Source organism: Augochlora pura, chromosome 3 (genome assembly GCF_028453695.1).
Source record: "Augochlora pura isolate Apur16 chromosome 3, APUR_v2.2.1, whole genome shotgun sequence".
NCBI classification, from domain to species: Eukaryota; Metazoa; Arthropoda; class Insecta; order Hymenoptera; family Halictidae; genus Augochlora; species Augochlora pura.
The window spans coordinates 16,139,518-16,156,230 of record NC_135774.1 but is presented as its reverse complement, the minus strand read 5'-3'; the positions used below and the strand labels follow the sequence as shown (position 1 = coordinate 16,156,230).

The following is a 16,713-nucleotide window of genomic DNA, read 5'->3' as shown; positions in this document are numbered from 1 at the left end:
ATAAATATTTCTTGGATAAATATTTCTTGGATAAATATTTCTTGAATAAATATTTATCTTCTATAAATATCCGAAGCAATTCATTTTAGTAAAATATTTCGTTCGTACAATTCATTATTCGTCTCACATTATTTTATTTCTTTAGTCGAATAATTCTTTACTTGTACAACTCGATGAAATCTGTGTCTTAATAATTTTTTATTCAAATAATTACTACGATTTTCTAATAATTTTTCATACGAATAATTCCAACAATTTGTTACACGAATAAATCCTCGTTAAAAACGAAAAATTCCTTATTAAGATAATTCGATCTATTCTTTATTAGAATGATTCCAAATATTCTTTGTCTGACTAATTCGAATTATTCTTCATTCGAATAATTCGAAAAATTCTAAAGAAATAAATCTATAAACCATGAAACAGTATATTATAAAATATTTCATCATTTTTATTTAATTCAATCATTTTCTGTATGAATTCTTGTACGAATAAATTCTTAGATATATAAATTTGTTCGTTATGGTGAATATTTTGTCGAATAAAATTGAATTCAGGTAAATATTTAACTAGATACATTTTTTTCGCTTGAGAATATTTGTTCGATAGTGACGAATAAAATTGTATTCGATGTCTTTGTTTCTGACCCATCATTCGAATAAAATTTTGATTATTATTATTTGGATATTATTTTGAATAACGATATTATCAAGATATCATTCTTTCGAATATTAATATCATTCGGACTTTATATTTTCATGCCACGTGACCACACGTATACCACACTACTAACCGACCAACGGCCATAAACATTCCCCAACAACACTTTTCGATAGCAATGTAATCGACAATAATCTTTTACCCCTTGAAAGCATTCCATAATAGTTACCTTTACCATATTCGTTCCGTATATTTGCCAGAAAATCTCTCTTGAACTTTCCGGGGCCTTTCGCCTTGCCGAACATTTCCTATAGAGAGAAACTGTTGCAACGTCTACGCGGACACGTAACATTGTGTTCGCGCGTAGCAGCTATCATCGCGGTCGCAGGCGAGCACGCATGTACCGCGAGCGGAGTCCGCGCTGAAATTCACTTTCACCTCGCGCGAACCGCCTCGCGGAGTCGCGAACGGTGGCCACCGGTAACTCCTTCGCTGGGACTACATGCCAATTACTTCATAATCCGCGGTTCAATTTCTCAAGAATTCTAGGCGAGCTGTTATCTCCGGCCCCCGAGAATTCCCGATGCCGTATCCCCTCCCCCCTTACGATTCGCAATTGCAATTGCGTGACGATTCGCGCGCTCGCACGCCGCTCTGTGCATCGGCTCACTGTTTCTACGATTTTCTTCCTCTCGGATGTTAACCCTTTGCGCTCGAGACTATTTCGATTCGAAAACGAAAATACGAGTCGTTTATTTTGAAACTGGCCTAAGTCTATTTATATTAGGTCTACCGGAAATTTCTATCTGTTCTTAAAAAGAAGGAAAAGAATAAATTTTGTATACACCTAATATTTATTGTATTAGTTTAATAATTTAATATAATCGTAACTTATGTCCTGTTGTCAGCGTGATGGCGATTTATGAATATCATTTCTGAGAAATATAGAGGGTGTCCCAGTTTTTAAGGTTCAAACTTGGTCAGTGTATTCTATGGCACAGAGTAAGAAAAAAATGTTATGTAAACATAGGTGATATAGAGCTTTATTAACACGTTGATGCCGGCTTGACTAACCGGTGGGTCATACGTGTCAGACCCGTAGGCAGCTTATTTGCTTATTTGCTTATTTTGCAAAGTTTTTTTTAGGTTTATGTTATTTTATCTGAATATTATAAACAGATATTCAATAGTAAAAACATAGAAGTTCAATATTATAAACTTGCCAGGATTTATTGTGGAATACGCGAATTTAATAAGCGCATAAAAGGAATAAGCGCACAAATCGACACGTTTACTTATTCATATATACATTTAGACAAAAGAAAGATTAATGTTACTGCGAGATAAAAAAAGCACCTGTTGCGCGTATGACTGCTGGATCGAGAAGAAAGGAAACCAGGGAGCGGAAGAACAAAAGCTAGCGGAACCTTATTAACGAACGCGCATATCGATTACTCGGTTGCAAGGGCCAGTGCTGCCCAAGAACACTAGATCTAGCTGATTCCCTAGGAGTAACCATATTTCCGACAAAACTTAACATAGTTATTTAATTTTCGTAAATTTCGAGCAACAACTCACAGAGAAAATCGTGAATATCGACGTCGGCGTCAACGTGTTAAGGAGTTATAACAAAAATTTGTTGCTTACCTAAGACCCTTAACAGTCCGCACTTGGCTTGGTTTTACGGTACGTCAACGACTATTGGGGCCGTTAGCTAAAATACTAAATCTAACAAATCTCATTAAAACAGAAAGTTTCGCTAAATCTGAAAAATAGCCTGAAGTCATGTCCGCACCGTAATCATAAACTGCGCCCAAAACCACCCTGCCGCAACCCGCACGGGCCGCAATCCTTCGAATCCTTTACACTAATAGCTATTACTGGCGAAAATTCATTTAAATGTTTGGTGACCTCAGTTAGTAAACATAGCTTACATAAACACACTGAAAAACACAATATTGTTGATCTAAGTAACAGCAAGTTGACTACTATTCCCCTCTTCTGAATTAATGTTATAACTTCTTAATAAAGCTTTATATGACCCATGTTTACATAACATTTTTTTTTACTTTGAGCCATAAAAGACACTGACTAAGTTTGAACCGTAAAAATTGGGACACCCTGTATGTTACAAATAAAATGACATTGGCCGACATAATTTTCCGGTAGACGTAATAATTAAATTGAAATATTAATTACTGATAATGTTAGAAGCCAGTGACGAAGGTAATTTTAAATTATTAGTATTTAATAAGTTAACGTCAGTTTTTGGACAATTGCTTTAGTTGAATAATCAATACGTTTAATTGACGCAGTTAAAATAATCTATATAATATATATACTTACGGTTAAAAAAGGAACTTATAATTTAATATTAAATTTTGGAAATTATTTCATCCATGGGGAAGAACAAAACGACAAGACTATTTAGTTCAGATAGTGAAGAAGAATTAGTAACTAATGATTTCAAAGAAAATCGAAAAAGAAAGAATATTATAGAACAATATTCCTCGTTGGGGGTTGAGAATACATACAATAATGGAGAACAGATTGATGAAAGATACATTCAAAAAGTGTGAAAGATTAAACGGAATTCAGGAAAAAGATATTGTACTCAAACTGGATATATTGTACCTTTACAAGTTTGCAATATTTTGACATACAATATTTCCATTTGATACGATTGTTTTTATTCCATACATATGAAATTGAACGAGTATGCTGATACATACTACGAAAGATTTCTATTGTTTGACAGTTTATCGAATGTAAACAAATTTAATATTGTGAAAATTCTCCTGAAAATAGTGTAGGAATATAATAATAAGTTCATTTAAACTAGAAAACTATTGGCTATAGAATTGTTAACAGATAATACCGCAAACTGAGGACACGTCTACTTGACATAGTTGCCATAATCGTACCACTTAAGCAAATTTAAAGAACATTTGATGCTAGTAATGTTATTTATAAAAGTAATTACTTTGAATAATATGATGACATGCTATTTAAACGTTTTTAATCTTCATAAGCGTATAATAAGGCTTGTTGTTAACTTGTTAATATAATTATTATTATCATTATATTATATAATTATTTAAATTAGAAAACTGTAGACTCTTGAATTATTAACAGAAAATACCGCGAACTGAGGACAGGTCTTAAAAACTACATTGTTCTTATATTCTACCGTTCGCCTTAGACTACACTACAATACTAATATGTATTTGAAAATGTCGGAATTATGCGCTAGCTAAGATTAATAAATATAGAATGATAAATAAATAAATAATATATTTGTTATTAACGAGTACAATAAGTACAGCTTAATTTAGAATAGAATATTAAAGTATAAAATATAAAATACGGAGGTATTGGCTAACAATGTATACTTCCATTACGGCTGATAACTAAGTATAATTCTGAATAATATTATATATTCGTAATGTTATATTTCAGCTATTTATTTTTGACATAAATGGACAAAGATCCACAGTCTAGATATCACATATTCGAGTTTGTTTTACTGCAAGCTGAGCCGAAGTAGCCATGCCGAAGGTCTCACCGTATTATTTTCACCAGTCACACGAGATTAAGTTAGCGCGAGACGTGTGCATTACTTACACAACAGCGTGCTTTAATTAACACCTTGTGTAATGCCGGCATGTAACAATGTACGATAATCAATTTTGTAATTGACATCCATGGAACAAGTTCGTTTCGTCTTCCCTCTCCCCTATACGAGCTAGGGGACTCGATCAACTTTTGGCTACCATAAAGAAACTAATTCATGTCGATAGATATGTATAAAATAGTTAACATTTATACGGGATATCCAAAAGTCACTTACAAATGCGGTATAAAGAATTCCTGAGATCATTTTGAACAACTTTTACCTTCGCAAAAATGTTTTCCGAAGCGTCGTTAACGAGTTATTTAACGAGAAACACTGACCAATGAGAGGCGAGCTCAACTAGCGCGAGACAGTTAGTAGATCTCGTCCCGCATTAGTTAGCGATTTTTGTTAATAACTCGTAAATAATGTCATGGTTTGCATTTTCACTAAGGAAAAAGTTGTTTTTGAAAGTATTCAAACGCTTTTTAAGACGGAATAACTTATTTATAATTGGGCCACGTTGTCTTTAGTTTAGATAATGGAAGGACTAGTTTATTATACGATGACTGCAATATTCTCTTAATTTCTGTTATTAGCTGGAACGATAAAAAAGAAAATAAAAAATTGCGCTCTTTCAGCTTTTTCATCTCAGCTTACAAAATAAAAATTTAAAGAATAAGCTTAATATTTAATATATCATTATTATATGTAAACATAATTATAATAATGTTATTATATGTAAAATTAATATAACGATGAACTATAACTATTTAACTAACGGAATCTACACTTGACACACATTGCAATCACCTCAGTCAATAATTTAATCTTCTTGTTCTCTCATTTCAAGCGACATCCTCCCGGAACGCTCTTTCACACTCACCAATTAACATTTATGCCAAGTTCTCAATTCTCAATAAAATTATCTCTCGCAGAACATATAACGCGTGTTTGCTTTTAACAATGTACATATCTCGAATGGAAACACGGTTGCCAAGACATAACTGCTCGAAGTTGCTCGATCGGAATTTCATGGAAATAATATTCAAGGTTTTACCTTTCACGCACCCTGACGAGGATAAAATTAATATCCACAGGATTATTTCCAGGATCGTATTTTAAAATATATATTTCAAATACTCGTTATATAATAAATTACAATCATCAATTTTATCTTGATATGAATACTATCCGCAAAAATATTTGTAGTTCTTTGTTAAAATATTTGAACATAAATTAAATATTTTAACATTTTCAAAAACGTGTCGCATGTTTTTTCGACGGACTGTAGAAGAAATGGGTGCGCATGAGGTTAATGAGAATCGCATTCCGGTTTCTCATATATTTTAAAAAAGCCACACTATAATTACATAGTATTAAATACATAAATTCAACATTAATTTCATTGATATGACTAATTAATATAGAAAAATGTTCCGAAATAATACAAAAAGATCGAACTTAAATTTTAAATAGGAATTATAAAGTAAACGTATTAGTGATTGGATATAAACAGTGATTAAACAACAATTTACATTCACGTTAATATACAGTATAATTTCACATACGTTGATTAGCATTCGTTTGTTATCGATAAATATGTTACACAGAAGACTTGTATTTATTGTATGACAATTTTTACGTTAACGTTAGATATTAATGGTAGATAAGAATGACTAGGACAAATGTGTTGCATAACCAAAATGTATATATTTCTGTCAAATTACTGTGTTATTGGAAGAGTTTTATTTTTTATGAAAAATCGTTTTAGTCCGTACAAAAATTTCTTTTGACATGCATTTTGAAAAATAGACGATCAACTACTTCACGTGCAAAAGAAAATTCGACATTTCATATATGCACCAACCTAATAATATTCAACAAACAAGCACGATATTTGCAACTTCTCGTTATAAATTTGAGAATCAACAAATCCGACGATGTATTAAGGTTGATTAGAACATCGAATAACAATCTTAAGCGGTGCCAGAGTCGCCGTTCGACTGCAAAGGGATATAAAAGCAACGCTTCCATTCTCAATCACCTATATTATAGTGTTCGCGGTTTCACATGATCTGTCTACGATATTGTAAAACTAACAGCACAGAGACTCGGTCCCGTAGCCTATCGGATGTGTCGGAGGTCGAAATATGCACCAATAGTTGCAATAGTTGCAAGCGCCAGTGAAAATGAACTTCTGCGACAATCGAAGACATTTTATCGTATGTGATAGAAGAAATCGGCGAGTTTTGATAGTGTTATGCCGCGAGGAGAAGGAAGAGGATCTCTCAAGACTCCGCAGTCTTCCCCGCTGGACGGTTTGAGTTTTTAAACAGAATACAAGCCACAAACGGAGTTTTACAAAGAATTTTATTATGAGGTGAAGATCACGCTGAATTACGTGTTGCTAAAAATGAGCCTCGAGTGCAGCGAGGAATGCATTTTTATACCGTCGCACAACAGAAGTCACCGGATTTTGGAGCACCTAAAGGTGACTTATCGGCAAGAAACTGCTGCATATAACCACAAATTTCAGTGTATGATTGTTCACTATAGTGTCAACCACGTGTTTGTTTATTGATTCCGAAGATGTCTACTTTTGTGCCGAATAATACGACATGCAGAGACAGGTTTTGACACTTCAATAATAATGATTTTGATCTTGAGGATAAGGAACGTCCTGGTGCGCCAACAAAGTTTAAGGACGAAGAATTAGAGGCATTGCTTGATAAAGACCCATGTCAGACGCTAGCAGAGTTTGGAAAAATATTACAAGTATGTACATAGATGCGTCAACTGTTTCAAAGAGGGTTAGGAATAATGCAGAAGCAGGGACATTAGGTGCAGTATGAATTGAAGCCGAGAGACGTAGAACGGCGTTTTCTGATGTCTGAACTACTGTTTCAACGGCAGAAAAGAAAAGGTCTTTTGCGCCGTATAAAGATTGAACGTTATATTTTAAATAAAGCTTTTATTTTGGGAAGAAAACAGCGAGAACTTATTCGAGGTCCTAATACGATTTTGGTGACGCAGTATTTTGGCAAGAATGACACAGAGGTCAGCCGAATCGGTGACCCACGGAAAATGTTTGGGGGTAGTACATATAACGATACGAAGCACACGATTGTCGTGTCTTGCGATTGTCACACGTTCACTGTTGAACACCGTTGCTTCGCGTTGCCGTGTCGGCAGCGTTCGCCGGGACTCGCACCTCCCGCAGGAATGCAGTCACCGTTATGTCACTGATATTCCGGTACCCGTACCCGAGGAACACGGGTGAAAAGGAGTCGAGAGTTGAGAGGCGAGAGAACCCGTCGCAGGTTTCCACGTATGAATCGCGCGGAGCCGCTTTCCGTCGAAGATGGGCGCAAAACCGAGATCCGCCGGCAGATTGCCGGCCTTCTTCACTTTCTCCGCCGGGAGGAATAAACAATGCGTCTCCTCCGGTCGGCCTCCGTTCGACCTCCGACGATCAGACAGGCCACGGAACCGACTCTCCGTGCTGTTAGTTTTACAATATCGTAGACAGACCATGAAAAGTCGCGAACACTACGAGAGATTGACAATTGAGGCGTTTATTTTTTAACTCTTTGTTCTCCAATAGTGACACTGAGGCACCGCTTAAGATTCTTATTGGATATACTAATCAACTTTATACATCGTCGGATTTGTTGATTCTCAAATTTATATCGAGAAGATGCAAATATCGTGCCTGTGTTGAATATTATTAGGTTAGTTTCATATATATGAAATGGCGAATTTTCATTTGTACGTGAACGTTTGTCTTTCTGTTGTTGTTATGCTTTTGTTTTCGACATAATCTCGTTCACAGTCGCATCGTCTACTGAAAGAGTTACGTTTCAACATGGAAGATTTCGTCAAAAGTATTCCAGTTTGTTATTTATTTCGAATTTCGCGAGGATATGAGTTCAAATGATAAATGAGTTCGTTTCGAATCCCGTTCCGATCCTTCTTCGGATCAACCCCTCTCCGCAACAGCCTTCTTTAGTTCCCAAAATAAAAAACCCTGCACCCACTTTCTTCTCGTTTTAGCAGTTCCTCTGTCACACACGGCGTATCTGATTCTCCTTGTTTTACGTAATAATAACACCGCGGTTTCCCGCGATCCTTCCGGGCCTCTCATCCCGTTTCCCACGCGATTATGGCACCGGGCTGGATTTCGACGTTTCGTCACCGACTAATTGCTTGGCCGGGCTAATTGCCCGCGGACTCGCGCACTCGCGTAGAAATCGCCGGCTATTTAGGGGAGAAATCTGTGCCGCGAATCGGCGCACGCGAGCGAGCCGTGCGCGCGGTCTCAGCCGCGAAACAGGTCTCGTGAACTCGCCTAATTATGCTTGGGATGGAGTGGCAAGTAGCACGGACCGAGCGATTTATATTTATGCGAGTCGCGAACCGGCCGAGCTCATTTTCTAATAGAAAATTCTCCCGATTCCAGTTTCTTTGCGGAAAGATCCCCGATTTTTGGGAGAAAGTTCGTGCGCCTGCAGGGAAATTATGGTCGCTAAGTATAGTAAAGCTCTTCCTGGTTTGCTAAACCAGATAGAGGAAACGCAGAGGTTTCGAACAGGTCTAGAGTTGAAATTAAAATTTTAATCGTGCTTGTATTTGTAAATTGTGTTACTTTCTCTGGCCTATTTTATTGTTTATTATAAGTGTTATTTTAGGGAATAGTATCGATATCTTAAAATAATATTTCTAGGGTAAGTGCGTTGATCGTTATGCCTTCTCATCTCTCGTTATGCCTATAAGTATGTATCCCTATATTCCAGTTTCGTTACTATACTATACTGTAATTATTTCACAATTGTTTTATTTATATTTACAAAGAATGTTCTCAGAGATATTGAATTTTTTATGTAATATTTGATACGTAATTTTCATGTACGAATCAAAAATTTCACTGAAGAAAGTTAAGAAATACCTTGCGAATGAAAATGAAAAATATACAAGAACAGTATTTTCCAAAATAAATAAATAAGCCACTTTATTCGTAAAATTCGTCTAAATTGTAGTTAAGCTGTAATATAACAAACTACAGAGATATATTTCTTTATTTACAGTAATTCAGTAACTGGAACATAATGGATTTATAATAATATAATTCAAGTAATTATAAACTATGAATATTTAACTAATGGAAAATAACAACTCTCAACGGTTAAGATTCATTATAATTACCATGATTAATTATTCATCTTCTTGTTCTCTCATTGTAAACTACATTCTCGCGAAACGTACTTTCACACCCCCGGTTAATGTTTATGCCAAGTTCTTAATTCGTAATAAAATAATCTCACGCGAAAGAAATGTACATCTTGTTTCTATAACTGTGCAACATAACTGGATTGTTTTTCTCGATGCTTCCGTTGATTAATGAGCCCCCTCAATGCAAACCTCGTATTACACCTAACCTTACTTTCTTCGTCTGTGAAATGTTGATATTTATGTTACACGTGACTTTCTTTTCTTTTTTTTAATAATATCGTAAGCATTGGAAAGTACAGGTTGTCCTACAATTTTCTGTACAAGGTGTAAAATGAAGTAAATATTACAACTGTATTAGATCGATTCTACACTCTAGATTTAATGGAAAATACCTCAAGAAAGTGTTTATGGACTTTCCGTTATGTAACGTTACAGTTTTATTTTGCTTGCATAATAAATTATGTTAAATTGTTTAATACTTGTAATTAATAATTGTAGTATTATTTACCTAAAACTGAATACAGTAATTGAATCACAGTAACTAGTAACTAAATTAGTTTAAAATTATATTATATTATATTGTATTATTTTATTATATTATTTATATTTAGAATAAAATTATATCTATTATAAAATAAATTAATATACAATAACATAATATTAATATATAATATTACATTGTATTAATTTATTTTATAATACTTGCAATACTTATAATTGATATAATTATGTGTTAAACACAATTAATACAATAAAATATAATTTTACTTTATACATGAAACACAAATAATACAATAAAATAACATAAATAATCTAAATACGATAGAATATAATTATATACCAATTTAGTTCGAGTCAAATTTTACTTGACACTATTTTCCGACCGTCCACTTTCCAACTGTTAGACACAACTCGAACGTAAAAAAAGAATTACAAGATTTATTGCAGCGAGCCAGCAATAAATTCTGCCAAAGTATCCCGAGCGGCTAAAGCTCTCAAAGTCCGTCACATTGTGATCCGTTTTCAATGGAATGCTTTCTCTCTTTGTTATAGGTTCCTGCCACAAATGTCTTCACCTGCCCGAACGGTGAGTAACGTCAAAAAATCTGTCTGATTTTCTATAGAAACACGATGCCAGGTAACAACTCGAATGAACCTTCGGCTGCCTTGGGAAGGTTACAACCCGAGGTGGTCCTGTACCTGGGCCAGGTAGACTGGCGAACATGTGGACCGAGGTCAGGCTTTCAGTCGGGTTCGGCCTGTTTCGGCTTCTGAAATGTTGGAGCAGTCGCTCCGTCGGTATAGAACGAACACAATTCTCCCCACAGTCTTTCCGAAATCTATTTTCTTCCTGAAAAATTAATGATCTCGAGCTCTTCGTAATTAATCCTTCCGCGTCGAGCGCCGCATATATACGACATCCACTCGACGACCTGCGGGTACGAGCGTCACATATATGCGACATCGAAATGACGGTGTGTACAAGTGCCACCTGTAGTTAATGATAACTATGATTGTCATTGTCAATGACAGCTATTTTTTATGTTTGAAGGTTCTCTGTCGATTTTTATTGATATATTAGATTAAACATTTCTTAAAGCTTCTTAAAACTTTTTAGAATCTTGTTAAATCCGTTCTTCGTTGAATCGACATCAAAACGTATTATTATATATATTAGGATGTCCCATAAGTTTCTTCCTCTTTTTTAATGCGATATCAATAGACGATATTTGTTGTATAAGGTTGATTTATTGTGTTATATATGATATTTGACGTGGCTCATGCTCGAAAATAAAACAAAAGCGCATCGACTGACCACCGCACAGTAACTGGCCCCGCGATCATAAACCGTAATTACGAAGAGAACGCGTTCGCATTATCGTTCCATAGAAGTTGCAAGGCGAGGCACGTACGGCAAATAAATCACGCGAGGGACAATGCGGATAAGAGTTCGGCGATTCGTAACGATGCTCCACTTTTCCTCGTTACGGCCAGCGCAATTAAGTAGGTTGCGCGTATTCGGTACGAAGCTCCTCGATTCTTAACGCATATTTGTCCGTATGATGAGGATTCGTCGTTTCGCAAACAATCACTAATAGCCAAACGACGAAAATTCGTAATTTCTATTGGGTTGGCAACTAAGTAAGTAATTGCGGATTTAAAATAAAAAGAGAAATTCAATTCTTTTGCTTAAAAATATAAGTTTATTCAATTAGACAAATCAATTTTGACACTGCCTTTCTTTCAAGGCTTCATTTTAATATACTGTATATAACATAAAAATCGTGTTCGCGATGCTTGTTTTCTTGGACATAATGTAATAAAATATGTCTGAAACGCGCGCCTTGCTCTTCCATCTTCAAATTGTAATAAAAACGAAACTAAATAATTAATCGGTGCAATTTTCTTACTAAATTAAAGGTGGAAGTCCAAACAGCAAGAAAACAATATAGATCAGGTGCTTTGATCATGTCTTTTTGGAAATAATACAATAAAATATCTCTAAAATGAGCTTCTTGTCCTTCCATCTTTAGACAGTGATAAAAACGAAACTAAATAACTAATCGATACAATTTTTTTTACTAAATTGAAGATGAAAGTCCAGACAATAAGAAAACAATATAACTTAATTACTTTGAATACGTTGATAAAACAAAAGAATTTGCTAAGACCATCTATTAACAAAATCCGCAATCACTTAATTGCCAACCCAATATATTACAGAAAATAATAGATTCATAATCTTTTAATTCTAAATAAATTAAATTCTAATTTTTACCAAACAGAGATAATTCCAAAAAAAGAACTGATTCGTCATCTCGCAAACAATCACCGATAGCCATACAACCAAACCTCGTCGTTTGTATGTTACAGAAAATAATTGATTCCTGTTCTTTTAATTCTAAATAAATTACATTCTAATTTTTACCAAACAGAGATAATTCCAATAAAAAATTGATCTCAGCTTCGTTTACGTCGCATAACGGTGCAAACCTAAACAGAAACAAAGTAAAAACATAGTATTCGGTATTGCTTATAGGAGAATTTTATTCAAAGTTTAAGCGCTCGGGTGTTCGAATATTTATTTCACTTGTATTATCGTTAATTATGATTTACGTAAACATAAATGCGTTAAATTCATACTGGGACATGTTTCAAACAGTACCATTCGCTGAAGAAATATTAATTATTTATAAAATTAAAGATTCGAGAGTAATTTACTTCATCTAATAGAAAAGAGAATAATAACTTTATGTTTTAGGTAATTGGTTTCAACATTTTTGTGGATTTAATTTCGTTTTAACTCCAGAAAGCAAAATAGAAATAAAAAATTCGTTTTATATCATTTGCGATAATTTCACTGGGATATTTATGATTTTTAACATGTTACGTTGTTTTTTATACAGACTATATCATTTCTATAGATAGTGTCAAGAAATGCCGATATTTTGGAATAGCGGTGCAGAAAATTAATGGATGAATATGTGTTAACACTTTATCGACCGGTAACGTATAAATCGGCTTTTCCGCCCGATCGGTAGCCTGTGAATCGGTTGCCATAGTAACCCTTAATTTGTTATTTATCATTGAGATAAATGTGTTAAACTGTATTACTAGCTTGAATCATGTTATATAAATTTTTAAATATTAAATACCTTTCAGGATTAATAAGATAAATAAAATCAAAATAGAAACGAAAATTTTTACGGCCGGATGACCGGTCCATAAAGTGTTAACTGTGTTTTGCATTCGAGACAATTCGAATTCAATCGGCGGGGATCTTTCTTTCTCGAGAGAGATAGAAAAAGAGAGATAATGGTAAAGAGAGGGAGGGAGAGAGAGAGAGAGAGAGAGAGACACCGATTGCGGAATCGTGGCAGGAGAATGTTCCATTCTTTTTCCACCGGTGGACGAATACAGCTTTATCTTAGCGTAGGTTATATTCGTCGGTCGCGCAGGCCTTGAGGCGTTTTGTTTGGCTTTTAATCTTCGAAGGTCTTGCCAGCCGAGACACAAAAAGCATAATGACATTGTAAACCCGTTTAATTCACCGTATCGACGCCTGCCGCTTGCGGAACGGTGTTATTGAAAGCGACTCGTGAGCTCTAATGAGCACCGTGCGAGATACAAACGACGGCCGTCGTTTGGAAAAATGTCGCAGCGCGGTTTGCTTGTTCCGATGATTGCGAAGCGCCGCACGATTGCAAAACATGCGCGAACATGATTTTAGAGAATATTATAAGTAGATCGAGCGAACGTTGCGCGATTTAATGTGTTAGGTGTCGGTTATAGGGAACATGTGGCAATTGTTGTGCTCTACATGAAGTTCTTAAATCAACATTATTGTTTAAATTAACATGATCACATGTTATTGTTAACTGTAAGTACTGTTACCATCAAACATACCGTTGTTCACTATAGATTTACGTTTTTATTGGTAAATCAATTATCTTGCACGCGAGAAATGATTATGGAGTGCCTTTACAAGTCTCTTAATAGAAAGGTGAATCACTCTCACATAACCTGTCAATCATTATGCAATATCCAGTCAATAACTATAATTTCAAGTATCTACTAATAATTAATGATTTTTACATTTCTTTTGTATTTTACATAAATTTTGAATTCTTGTAGTATTTCTGTAGTTTTTATTTATAGTGTTGTTTTCCTTCAGTTTCTTTAGCTTTTTCTTACATTATTTATCAATGATAATAATTTGTATTATTCGATTTTAACGATAAAATAATTCTTTTCTAGTAATTGTCTAACACCTGTGCTTAAACAATCAATTACTGTATTTGTTAGCCAACGGAATATTAGCAAGGAAAAAAAATTCATTTATTCGTTCTTAAAGTTAAGATATATATAGCACAATAATATGTTTTAATTTTGCCTAAAGATAGAAGATATAATAGAGAAATAAATAAATAGCTTTGATAACTGAGAGTAGATATACCACTGCAAACGGTTAATTTACGGGAGAAAATTAAAATGTTTCCATAAATTTTTCCTATTTTTGGGACATGGTTGGACACAGCGTGCTCCGGTGTTCGAAGTCAAACATTCAGCACACCCGGTATAAACAATAAAATGCCCGAAGCGGTACATTAAAAAGCATCGGATTCCCCGAACGGTACTTCACACGCGTTGAAATCTCCTGAATACCTCGCCGCGCGTTAAAATCCCCGAAGCGTTTCCACGCTGCGTGCAAGCGTGATTTCTATGTATACATATATAGAAATAAAAAATAAAGATTTCTATAGTGTTCTTCATAAAGAACAAAATTAAAATATATATTAGAAAATCAGTGTTAGTCAATGGTTGTTAATTTTTCTGGATTCCAAGTTTTTTCTCTGGCAATTTGATCGTCTTCGTGCAGCTCGGGAAATCATTCATTTATAACAATTGATAATTGTAAATTCTTAACTTCAAATTTATTTGTTCAAACAACTATTTAACTATAATAAATATTATAATTGTTATTATTATGGCAACGTATTCTTTGACAAGGACACAAAAAAATTTCTATTTACTTTCAACTTTTATTTTTCAATTTCTACGTCTATTTCTACATATTTTCTTGAAATCTTAGCATTCGATTTGAAAACGTTTCTATTTTTCTAATGAAAACTTTAACAAACATCCATCAATGTTTGAAAACATCTGACACATATCACTATTGCAAATCACTTCTATCGCATACAGACGAATATAATGTGTTAAAAGAAAAGAACAAGTGTTTCAAGACTTTGAAGATTTGTAGTATTCACTTATTACTAGTAAGAAGAACGCTGACAAGTTTTCTCGTGAACAGCCTGTATAATCGAATACTCATTTCCAAATCTCCGTCGAACAACTCGCTCGAAATGAGCCGTTTTCTAGTGTTTTCAAGCCGGGAAATAAATGTTATTCCATTTTATTAAGTCTGAATATAATTCCGTTCTCTTGACGTAAATATTTAACCCTTCTTCACTAGAGTATGTAAGATCATTTCACATTGCTGTGTGAAGTTTGATGATAATAAATAAATAGAAGATTTCGTGCTTTCAGTTACGTATTTTACACGATTACATTAAAAGATAATCATTTAGATATATAGTAATTATATAATATTAGGTATCATATAATATTCGACATGATATAATATTAGATATAATATAATATTCGAAATAAATTTAACGGCTTACTTGATATTTAACGATTTATTTGCAATTCAACGGTTTAGTTATAATTTAACGATTTACCTAAAACGTAACAATTCACTTGAAATTTAACAGTTTACTTAAAATTGAACAGTTTACTTCAAATTCAACGATTTGCTTAAATCAACCAAACGATTTATTAAGTTAGCAACTAAGCGATTGCAAATTTAATCAATAAACTGTCTTAGTACATTTTTTTTGTCAACGTGTACAAAGCACCTAACCTGCATTGTTTTCTTGTTGTTTAAACTTCCATCTTCAATTTACTAAAAACATTGCATCGATTAGTTATTTAGCTTCGTTTTGATCTCAGTTTAAAAATGAAAGAACAAGACTTCCATTTCAGACATATTTGATTATATTATTTCCGAAAAGCGAGCACACGAGAAATTATGCACGATACACGGAGATGAAGCCGTGAAAAAAATGTCCTGTCAAAATTGATTTGCCTAATTCAATAAAGTTATATCTTTAAGAAAAAAATTTTCAATTTTCCTTCCAATTCAAAATCCGCAATCGCTTAACACTTTAATATTAAATACCTTCCGCAATTAATAAGCTAAATAAAATCAAACTAGAAACGAAAATTTTTACGACCGGATGACCGGTCGATAAAGTGTTAAGTCGCCGACGTAATAGAAAGTAGCCAGCGAGTGCGAAATCCATTTGTCCCGGCTGTCTATTAGCCGCCGAGGATCTAGGGTTGCATTTATCCCGGATCTATCTCCACCCCCGTGCGGACCCTTTGTAACGGGGACCTACCACCGGCAGGAGCGAGGAGCGCGGCCCCAAAAAGTCTCGACCTGCTGCACAATAATGGCATACCGATGCCAAGAGATCACGCAGGTAGGTTGCAAACGGGCGCAACAGGACGGAGAGGAAGGCCAAGAAACGAGACGGCATTCCTAAACCGTGAATCCTTCTCCCGCGTGTTCTCGTCGGTCGTCGTGGCGCGTCCACGACGTCCCACAGGAACGGATCCTAAAAATACACCTGGCGAATTCG

The 16,713-nt window shown here is 34.5% G+C and overlaps 1 protein-coding gene across 2 annotated transcripts in view; it reads left to right on the top strand.

Moving 5' to 3' along the window:
* Positions 1 to 16,713, top strand: part of Uif (sushi, von Willebrand factor type A, EGF and pentraxin domain-containing protein uif) — a 96,902-nt gene that overhangs the window by 37,503 nt on the left and 42,686 nt on the right. For both annotated transcript variants that reach the window (XM_078177015.1, XM_078177014.1), the window contains exon 3: positions 10,559 to 10,592. In XM_078177015.1, coding sequence (XP_078033141.1) covers positions 10,559 to 10,592 — 34 coding nt within the window. The remainder of the gene's footprint in view (positions 1 to 10,558; positions 10,593 to 16,713) is intronic.